Here is a 10892-nt window from a genome sequence, read left to right as displayed (position 1 = left end):
TTTTTTTAATAAAAGGTGGTTTTACATTTTCATTTTTTAGAGTAAAGCTTGCAATTATGTGTTGAGAAGAGTTATTACTTCTAAAATGAGATTCTGGTAGAAGAAAGGGACCACGTAGGTTGTGCATTGACTCATTTTGTTGAAATATGGCAACTGATAAAGCAAGTGACTCTGCCTAACTCAACCCTAAGAACCCCAACTCCAGTGAGGCTTGCAGGGAAACCCTGACACGGGCCAGCCATCTCTAAACCCAGACCTCAGAGCTATGCACAGTATTCAACAGACTCTTCCACTAAGCTAAATAGAGGAGGACTTCTGTTCTTTATTTGACAGCCCAATTTTGCAATAATCGCTATTTGGTTGGACTGCATAAAGACATGATTGATAAGGAAAATAAAGAGGTTATCAGTTAAGCTGAGCTGTTCCTCCATGTTGACCTACTTTCCTGAGGAAGGCAGCATTTCTGTATACTGTATTTCCATACCTCTAGATATCCACCCAGCCCAACTTCTGAGGAGGCAAACTCACATTACTGCTTTCAAGGAGCCTTCCGTGATGGTGTAGGTCTTGATTCTGTTAACTGGCAGTCGCTGGGTAGTGAGGCTCACACAGGTACTCTTATCTGAGACTTCACTCCCTACACCTGGTGAGAAAAAAAACAGACAATTAAAATAAAGCAATTATCAAGATCATAGGAACAATCATCTGTTAAATTACTCTGAGAATGTTGTGAGAATATAAGGCCATTTGCTTTTGGGGAGGAGATGACCGATAGGCATCCTGAATCTCTTGCCCATCACAGATTCTTAGTAAATATTTGACTAATTTAAAACTCAATCAACAGAATTGTTTCAAGAATTTCATGCTGAGAGAAAATAACAAGATTATCCCATTTCTGTGTATATTTTCACTTAGACATTTGGGACAGCTAGTTAATGCCCCAGTGACACTCATTCATTCATTTATACAACAGCGCCTGTTGTGACCCACATGTTTTATTAAGACAGACTTTATCCCCGTTTTCACAGAGCATATCTTCTAATGAGGGAGCCAGGCCACAGACAGGTAAACAGAAAAGATCATGTCAAATAGTGCAACATGTTAGAGTGAGGTTACAGAGTAACACGTGAAGAGTACTCTAGGCAAGGCAACATTCAGTGGGGAAGGAAGCATGTTTTGACTGAGTAAATAAAGTTGTTCCCATTTTAAGTGGTAAAATGTCTCTCCCTGTCAGCCGCCAAGATGGCGAAAAGAAGGAAGGCCCAAGGAAAGAAGGTGGCCCCAGTCCCTGCTGTCGTGAGGAAGCTGGAGGCTAAGAAAGTGATGAAATCTCTGTGTGAGAAAAGGCCTAAGAGTTTTCTTAGGCAGGCATTGGACAGGATATCCAGCCCAAAAGGGACCTTACCTGCTTTGTGAAATGGCCCCACTATATCTGTTTCCATCTGCAAAGAGCTATCCTCTATAAGCAGCTGAAAGTGCCTTCTGCCATTAACCAGCTCTCCCAGGCCTTAGACCCCAAACAGCTACTCAGCCCCTTAAGCTGATCCACAAGTACTGATCAGAGACAAAGCAAGAGAAGAAGCAGAGACTGTTGGCCCAGGCTGAGAAGAAACCTGCTGGCAAAGGTAGTGTCCCCACAGGAAATCACCCTTTCTTTGAGCAGGGGTTAACACCATCACCACCTTGCTGGATAACAAGAGGCCTCAGCTGGTAGTGATTGCACCTGGTGTGAATCCCATCAAGCTGGTTATCTTTCTGCCTGTCCTGTGTCCTAAAAGAGGTCCCTTACTGCATTATCAAGGGGAAGGAAGGCACGACTGGGACATCCAGTCCACAGGAAGCACACTGTCACCTTCACACAGGTTTTGTATTGAAAACACTGATTTGCTCCAGAATATACATTCTCTGGTGCATTCCCACATTGTAACTGAACTCTCAAAGATTTTGATAATTTATCAAACTGTGTATTAAATGGGCAAAAGCTGCAAATGCATTTATAATCATCGCCTCTAATCCATGGCTAACATTAATCAAAAAATTACTGTTTCCAAGGAAATTTGATGTTATTAAATAAATAAACCATAATATTTATTTAATCTTAATATCAAGTGATCATGTCTGTTATTCTATTCAATTTATACATAAATAAGCATAGGCCCTGAGTGGTTAAGAAATGTACCCAGAATTACCCAATTACGAAAAGTAGGAGCCCAGATACTAACCAAATTCTCCCTGTTCTGGGAGTTTACGAAGCCCCTACAGTCAAAATCATCATTCCTTTTTTGCACATGAGAAGTTTAAGGCTCGCCTGGGGAAAGCAGTTTGCTTCAGTCAAAACCTGAGTCAAACCCAAAATGTGTGCCCACCTGCCTTGCCTCCCTGTTCTTTATCTCACAGACAGCTTCTCGACTTACCTTCCACAATGTATGCAGTGAGACAGCAGATGCCAAGGAGGGCCAGGGTGAGAAGTCTCATGGCTGAGGTCCTGCTGAGCTGTGCAAGGAGAGAGTGAGCATCAGGCTCCTTGAGGACCTCTTTTATTCCTCCAATGGTCAGCGCACTTCCTGCGGTGAGAGGGGCTTTCTAGGTGGGTGTGGGATCATGGAAAGTCTTTGCAATACTGATGCTTTTTTTTTCTTAAAAAAAAAAAGGCCCTTTTCCCTGTTCATACTAACCTAACGCCTTGTGGTCTTTACCCCTTTATCTGTGGTTAATGTGTCAATGAAACCTAATTTATGCATAAAAGAAAACGTGGTTGCGTTGTCTCCTGCCACCAGCCTGAATTCAGATCTTCCGCTGTAGACATGCCTGAAGGCTGTTCACTGCCATGGCCTGGCACGGAAACTGTAAAGGAAATGAGGTGGAGTGGTCACTGTGTTCCATCCCACCTCATGTGACATCCAGTGTGACATGAGGCTTCCACAGCCATGGATCATGAGTCCCTGGTGCCACCCTTTGACTCTCTCAGGAGGGGAAGAAAGGCTGCTGCCACACTAAGCTTCTCGATTCTTTGCTTTCTTTTCTGTCATTTTCTCCTCCACCTTTATTCAAGTTGCCCCCCTTTCTTCACCCCAATCTCCCCAGGTACCCAAGAAACAATTNCAAAACAGAGATATAGACCAATGGAACACAACAGAGCCCTGAGTAATAATGCCACACATCTACAACCATCTGATCTTTGACAAACCTGACAATAAGAAGAAATGGGGAAAGGATTCCCTATTTAATAAATGGTTCTGGGAAAACTGGCTGGCCATATGTAGAAAGCTGAAACTGGATCCCTTCCCTACACCTTATACAAAATTAATTCAAGATGGATTAAAGACTTAAATGTTAGATCTAAAACCATAAAACCCTAGAAGAAAACCTAGGCAATACCATTCAGGACATAGGCATGGGCAAGGACTTCATGACTAAAACACCAAGAGCAATGGCAACAAAAGCCAAAATAGACAAATGGGATCTAATTAAACTAAAGAGCTTCTGCACAGCAAAAGAAACTACCATCTGAGTGAACAAGCAACCTACAGAATGGGAGAAAATTTTTACAATCTACCCATCTGACAAAGGACTAATATCCAGAATCTACAAATAACTTAAACAAATTTAGAAGAAAAAATCAACACCATCAAAACGTGGGCGAAGGATATGAACAGACATTTCTCAAAAGAAGACATTTATGCAGACTGGATTATTTTCTCCCTTATTGTATAAATAGAATTTTATTATATAGACAAATTGAAATAGATCTCGAATTGTTGCCATTGTCACAGCTGTAACTTGTGACTCATGTGTAAAGAACCATTACAAGCTGGACTCTAAGAGTAATTGTTACAGTTTTCACCTCTGATAAACACTAGCCGGAATCTCTTCCATTATGGTTACTGTCAAAGAGAGGTACAAGTAGGACAGAAATCAAACACAAATGATATACTACCTTTCCCTAGCTATAATGAATAGACTACGGAACTATTCTTAATAATACATAATTTATTAATTAGAACATATAAGTGAATACAGAAGACATTTAAAAGCAAAAAAAAAAAAAAAAAAAGAATAATTTTATTCATGCAATACTGTCATAAAAGGTGAGTATAAACTCAGTCCATGAGTGTGTGAAGTGAAATGAGCTGGCTGGCTGGAGAGGGACAGGGTGCCAGAGGCTACTACCCAGTCAGGGTCACAGCTGTATTGGTCGATTGCTGGGTTCCTGTTGGCTTGGTCTGGTTCATGTTATTTCTGGTGTTGGATTTCCTGTCCATGCTCTTGACCACGTCTTTCACCCACCTGGCTTGTGGATCAGCACAGACTTTTAGGCCACGTTTGGTAATAAAACTGTAATGCAAGGAAAACACAGATGAATTTAGCCACATTCTCAAAGCCCTGGGGTCAAGAGTTAAGATCAGAGCAGACTTGAAGAGATCTTGTGCAGAAATTACTGCAAGAAATAGTCTTTCAGAGCCATGAGATCAAAATGGGCACCCGNAAGCAAAAAAAAAAAAAAAAAAGAATAATTTTATTCATGCAATACTGTCATAAAAGGTGAGTATAAACTCAGTCCATGAGTGTGTGAAGTGAAATGAGCTGGCTGGCTGGAGAGGGACAGGGTGCCAGAGGCTACTACCCAGTCAGGGTCACAGCTGTATTGGTCGATTGCTGGGTTCCTGTTGGCTTGGTCTGGTTCATGTTATTTCTGGTGTTGGATTTCCTGTCCATGCTCTTGACCACGTCTTTCACCCACCTGGCTTGTGGATCAGCACAGACTTTTAGGCCACGTTTGGTAATAAAACTGTAATGCAAGGAAAACACAGATGAATTTAGCCACATTCTCAAAGCCCTGGGGTCAAGAGTTAAGATCAGAGCAGACTTGAAGAGATCTTGTGCAGAAATTACTGCAAGAAATAGTCTTTCAGAGCCATGAGATCAAAAATGGGCACCCGTCTGTCATCTATTTTAACATAAAGGAGAAATATCTGCAAGTAGTATCCAGCCCCTTTGTTCACCATAATTCACAGGTTCTTTTTTCATCCATGTCACCAAATGTTGTAACAAAAAGACATTTGAGGCCATCTAGTTCCACTATTACATACCCTCTTCCTTTCCAAATTTAAAAATACTCATCTTATTTTTTTAATAAAAGGTGGTTTTTACATTTTCATTTTTTAGAGTAAAGCTTGCAATTATGTGTTGAGAAGAGTTATTACTTCTAAAAATGAGATTCTGGTAGAAGAAAGGGACCACGTAGGTTGTGCATTGACTCATTTTGTTGAAATATGGCAACTGATAAAGCAAGTGACTCTGCCTAACTCAACCCTAAGAACCCCCAACTCCAGTGAGGCTTGCAGGGAAACCCTGACACGGGCCAGCCATCTCTAAACCCAGACCTCAGAGCTATGCACAGTATTCAACAGACTCTTCCACTAAGCTAAATAGAGGAGGACTTCTGTTCTTTATTTGACAGCCCAATTTTTGCAATAATCGCTATTTGGTTGGACTGCATAAAGACATGATTGATAAGGAAAAATAAAGAGGTTATCAGTTAAGCTGAGCTGTTCCTCCATGTTGACCTACTTTCCTGAGGAAGGCAGCATTTCTGTATACTGTATTTCCATACCTCTAGATATCCACCCAGCCCAACTTCTGAGGAGGCAAACTCACATTACTGCTTTCAAGGAGCCTTCCGTGATGGTGTAGGTCTTGATTCTGTTAACTGGCAGTCGCTGGGTAGTGAGGCTCACACAGGTACTCTTATCTGAGACTTCACTCCCTACACCTGGTGAGAAAAAAAACAGACAATTAAAAATAAAGCAATTATCAAGATCATAGGAACAATCATCTGTTAAATTACTCTGAGAATGTTGTGAGAATATAAGGCCATTTGCTTTTTGGGGGAGGAGATGACCGATAGGCATCCTGAATCTCTTGCCCATCACAGATTCTTAGTAAATATTTGACTAATTTAAAAACTCAATCAACAGAATTGTTTCAAGAATTTCATGCTGAGAGAAAATAACAAGATTATCCCATTTCTGTGTATATTTTCACTTAGACATTTGGGACAGCTAGTTAATGCCCCAGTGACACTCATTCATTCATTTATACAACAGCGCCTGTTGTGACCCACATGTTTTATTAAGACAGACTTTATCCCCGTTTTCACAGAGCATATCTTCTAATGAGGGAGCCAGGCCACAGACAGGTAAACAGAAAAGATCATGTCAAATAGTGCAACATGTTAGAGTGAGGTTACAGAGTAACACGTGAAGAGTACTCTAGGCAAGGCAACATTCAGTGGGGGAAGGAAGCATGTTTTTGACTGAGTAAATAAAGTTGTTCCCATTTTTAAGTGGTAAAATGTCTCTCCCTGTCAGCCGCCAAGATGGCGAAAAGAAGGAAGGCCCAAGGAAAGAAGGTGGCCCCAGTCCCTGCTGTCGTGAGGAAGCTGGAGGCTAAGAAAGTGATGAAATCTCTGTGTGAGAAAAGGCCTAAGAGTTTTCTTAGGCAGGCATTGGACAGGATATCCAGCCCAAAAGGGACCTTACCTGCTTTGTGAAATGGCCCCACTATATCTGTTTCCATCTGCAAAGAGCTATCCTCTATAAGCAGCTGAAAGTGCCTTCTGCCATTAACCAGCTCTCCCAGGCCTTAGACCCCCAAACAGCTACTCAGCCCCTTAAGCTGATCCACAAGTACTGATCAGAGACAAAGCAAGAGAAGAAGCAGAGACTGTTGGCCCAGGCTGAGAAGAAACCTGCTGGCAAAGGTAGTGTCCCCACAGGAAATCACCCTTTCTTTGAGCAGGGGTTAACACCATCACCACCTTGCTGGATAACAAGAGGCCTCAGCTGGTAGTGATTGCACCTGGTGTGAATCCCATCAAGCTGGTTATCTTTCTGCCTGTCCTGTGTCCTAAAAGAGGTCCCTTACTGCATTATCAAGGGGAAGGAAGGCACGACTGGGACATCCAGTCCACAGGAAGCACACTGTCACCTTCACACAGGTTTTGTATTGAAAACACTGATTTGCTCCAGAATATACATTCTCTGGTGCATTCCCACATTGTAACTGAACTCTCAAAGATTTTGATAATTTATCAAACTGTGTATTAAATGGGCAAAAGCTGCAAATGCATTTATAATCATCGCCTCTAATCCATGGCTAACATTAATCAAAAAATTACTGTTTCCAAGGAAATTTGATGTTATTAAATAAATAAACCATAATATTTATTTAATCTTAATATCAAGTGATCATGTCTGTTATTCTATTCAATTTATACATAAATAAGCATAGGCCCTGAGTGGTTAAGAAATGTACCCAGAATTACCCAATTACGAAAAGTAGGAGCCCAGATACTAACCAAATTCTCCCTGTTCTGGGAGTTTACGAAGCCCCCTACAGTCAAAATCATCATTCCTTTTTTGCACATGAGAAGTTTAAGGCTCGCCTGGGGAAAGCAGTTTGCTTCAGTCAAAACCTGAGTCAAACCCAAAATGTGTGCCCACCTGCCTTGCCTCCCTGTTCTTTATCTCACAGACAGCTTCTCGACTTACCTTCCACAATGTATGCAGTGAGACAGCAGATGCCAAGGAGGGCCAGGGTGAGAAGTCTCATGGCTGAGGTCCTGCTGAGCTGTGCAAGGAGAGAGTGAGCATCAGGCTCCTTGAGGACCTCTTTTATTCCTCCAATGGTCAGCGCACTTCCTGCGGTGAGAGGGGGCTTTCTAGGTGGGTGTGGGATCATGGAAAGTCTTTGCAATACTGATGCTTTTTTTTTCTTAAAAAAAAAAAAGGCCCTTTTCCCTGTTCATACTAACCTAACGCCTTGTGGTCTTTACCCCTTTATCTGTGGTTAATGTGTCAATGAAACCTAATTTATGCATAAAAGAAAACGTGGTTGCGTTGTCTCCTGCCACCAGCCTGAATTCAGATCTTCCGCTGTAGACATGCCTGAAGGCTGTTCACTGCCATGGCCTGGCACGGAAACTGTAAAGGAAATGAGGTGGAGTGGTCACTGTGTTCCATCCCACCTCATGTGACATCCAGTGTGACATGAGGCTTCCACAGCCATGGATCATGAGTCCCTGGTGCCACCCTTTGACTCTCTCAGGAGGGGAAGAAAGGCTGCTGCCACACTAAGCTTCTCGATTCTTTGCTTTCTTTTCTGTCATTTTTCTCCTCCACCTTTATTCAAGTTGCCCCCCTTTCTTCACCCCAATCTCCCCAGGTACCCAAGAAACAATTAATAACTATTTAAGCATGTCTATATACATATGTTTGCTTTACTACAACTTGACATACACATTTATAGAAACTTTTGAAAAGTTGTGCTGTACCAACTATTTCAGATAAAAAGGAAATAAAATGATCTATAATCTTACCATCTGATAGTTTCCATTTTTAATATTTTTCCAGTGAATCTGTATTGGCATACATGTGTTCTCATAATTGTGGTCATTTTAAAGGCTGTTTTAACATCAATGTAAATATCTTCCCATTTTTTTAGCCTTCATATTTCTACTTTGAGTAAATATACACACATACACATTAAACCATTTTCTTATAACTTATTATAAAGATCAGAACTATAAGGTCAGTTTCATTAATATACACTGAATTATTTCCTTTAATAACCAGGAGTAGGATTACTGGGTAAAATGATATGATCATCTTTATAGCTCTTATTATATATTGCTATATAGTCTCCCCAAATGTAATTTTAATTTGCAATGCTCCCAGTAGAATTTAAATATACTGATTGCACTGGAACTTTTCTGCCACTGAGTTTGCTGTGTAGTGGTCGTACTTTATTTTACATAGGTACCTATAAAATGTATTTATTAAATATATGTGTAGTTAAAGGTTTTGCGTTTGCTATTAGGAATATGAAAATAAATTCCTATGTTTTCATAGAAATTATAGGTTAACCTCTAAGAGACTTTCCACTAATCGCGTTTGATTTTTCACCCAGACTTCATTCTAAACTTCCAACTGGCTCTTTAATGATCTCTACCTTACTACACAATCACTCCTTGAACACTGGACACATCTTCTTTTCAAATTGCTTCTCCTCATATTAGTCCTTAGCATGGAGCAATGTGTTCTCTTCCTTCTGATTTCCAAATACTGATATATAGGGAACATCTTAGGGTCATTGCTATCCACCCACGCGTCATTCTCAACTGGACTAAGTATACCTTCTAAGTAGTTCTTTGAGATGTCTCCTCCTTTCTTCCTAACTCAAACGCTGCTCAAATGTTAGGCCAATTGCAGTGGACTAACTAGTTTCCCAGTCTAGGGCCTCCTCTCACTCTGTTCTCTGTGGCTTTGCCAGAGTGATCACCCAAAAGCCTCAATCTAATCATGCCATTTCCCTACTGAGAACCTCTTTGCTAACTTCCATTGCCTACAGGATTAATTGCAAATCTTGCATTGTCATATATAAGAATGCTCAAGATCTAGTACTGCTTTTCCTTCCAGACTCACCTTCCACCATTCACTCACACACTCCCAAACCTTAACAAACACATACATGTGCAGCCAACCCAATGGGCCAGCCTCTTTTATGCTCCTGACACGTTTCTTTTAACTGGAATGTCCATGACAGCTCCCTACATAGTTACTTTAAACTCATCCTTCCTGTATAAGTTTTCCTGAATTTTTTTTCACAAAAGTAAGTAGTGCCACCCCTTTATGCTCTCTTAGAACTTTGTTCTTTTCTCATGGCTCTTCTGCAGCTAATCTCATTCTGTTCTACTCAATTACATTCCTGCATCTCCCACTAGATGGCAGGCTCTTTGAGAGTAGGAGATTCCCTTGTTATCTCTGGATCACTGGCACTTGCAGAAAGCCTGGTACGTATTAATTGCTCAACAATTAGTTTTTTAATACATGAATTATTTTTAAAATGCCAAAATTACAATGATTGCGCATTAAATGAAAGATGATCATCTAAAAACATAAAGCCACACTTCATGACATTGACCTAAGCAAATAAAAGAAACAAAGGCAAAAACAGACAAATAGAATTACATCTAACTAAAAAGCTTCTGCAAAGCAAAGGAAATCATCAACAGAGGTAGAAGACAACTTATGAAATGGGAGAAAATATTTACAAACTATACATCTGATAAGGAATTAATATGCCAGATATATAAAGAACTCAAGCACTCATTAGCAAGAAAACAACACAGTTTAAAAATGGGCAAAAGACTGTAAAAACATGCCAAATTGTAAAGACCATCAATGCCAGGAAGAAACTGCATCAACTATTGAGCAAAATAACCAGCTAACATCATAATGAAAGGATCAAATTCACACATAACTATGTTAACCTTAAATGTAAATGGACTAAATGCTCCAATTAAAAGACACAGATTGGCAAATTGGATAAAGACTCAAGACCCATCAGTGTGCTGTATTCAGAAGACCCATCTCACGTGCACAGGCACACATAGGCTCAAAATAAAGAGATGGCAGAAGATCTACCAAGCAAATGGAAAACAAAAAAACCAGGGGTTGCAATCCTAGTCTCTGATAAAACAGATTTTAAACCAAGAAAGATCAAAAGAGATGAAGAAGGCCATTACATAATGGTAAAGGGATCAATTCAACAAGAAGAACTAACTATCCTAAATATATATGCACCCAATACAGGAGCACCCAGATTCATAAAGCATGTCCTTAGAGACCTACAAAGAGATTTAGACTCCCACACAATAATAATGGGAGATGTTAACACCCCACTGTCAACATTAGACAGATCAACGAGACAGAAAGTTAACAAGGATATCCAGGAATTGAACTCAGCTCTGCACCACGTGGACCTAATAGACATCGATAGAATTCTCCACCCCAAATCAACAGAATATACATTCTTCTCAGCACCACATC

At 40.4% G+C, this 10892-nt stretch overlaps 2 protein-coding genes across 2 annotated transcripts in view; one reads left to right on the top strand and one right to left on the bottom strand.

The window, feature by feature from the left end:
- XCL1 (X-C motif chemokine ligand 1) overlaps positions 1-10892 on the top strand; it is a 169550-nt gene that overhangs the window by 119066 nt on the left and 39592 nt on the right. The window lies entirely within an intron of this gene.
- LOC108526721 (lymphotactin) lies at positions 4491-7774 on the bottom strand. The gene is made up of 3 exons (XM_017867553.1): positions 7554-7774; positions 5659-5773; positions 4491-4789 (listed from the first exon to the last, which is right to left on the bottom strand). Exons 1-3 carry the CDS (start codon positions 7741-7743, stop codon positions 4621-4623), a joined length of 474 nt encoding a protein of 157 aa, XP_017723042.1. The 5' UTR covers positions 7744-7774; the 3' UTR covers positions 4491-4620.

This window comes from Rhinopithecus bieti, unplaced genomic scaffold (assembly GCF_001698545.2).
Source record: "Rhinopithecus bieti isolate Rb0 unplaced genomic scaffold, ASM169854v2 scaffold_3763, whole genome shotgun sequence".
Taxonomy (NCBI): domain Eukaryota; kingdom Metazoa; phylum Chordata; class Mammalia; order Primates; family Cercopithecidae; genus Rhinopithecus; species Rhinopithecus bieti.
This window is presented reverse-complemented; position numbering and strand designations above follow the sequence as displayed.

Coding starts and splice junctions, on each gene's coding strand:
- LOC108526721 (XM_017867553.1), bottom strand. CDS start 7,743: ATGATCCCACACCCACCTAGAAAGCCCCCTCTCACCGCAGGAAGTGCG. Junction 5,774..7,553: donor CACTGCATACATTGTGGAAG/GTAAGTCGAGAA, acceptor TTTTCTCACCAG/GTGTAGGGAGTGAAGTCTCA. Junction 4,790..5,658: donor GGCTCCTTGAAAGCAGTAAT/GTGAGTTTGCCT, acceptor CTTGCATTACAG/TTTTATTACCAAACGTGGCC.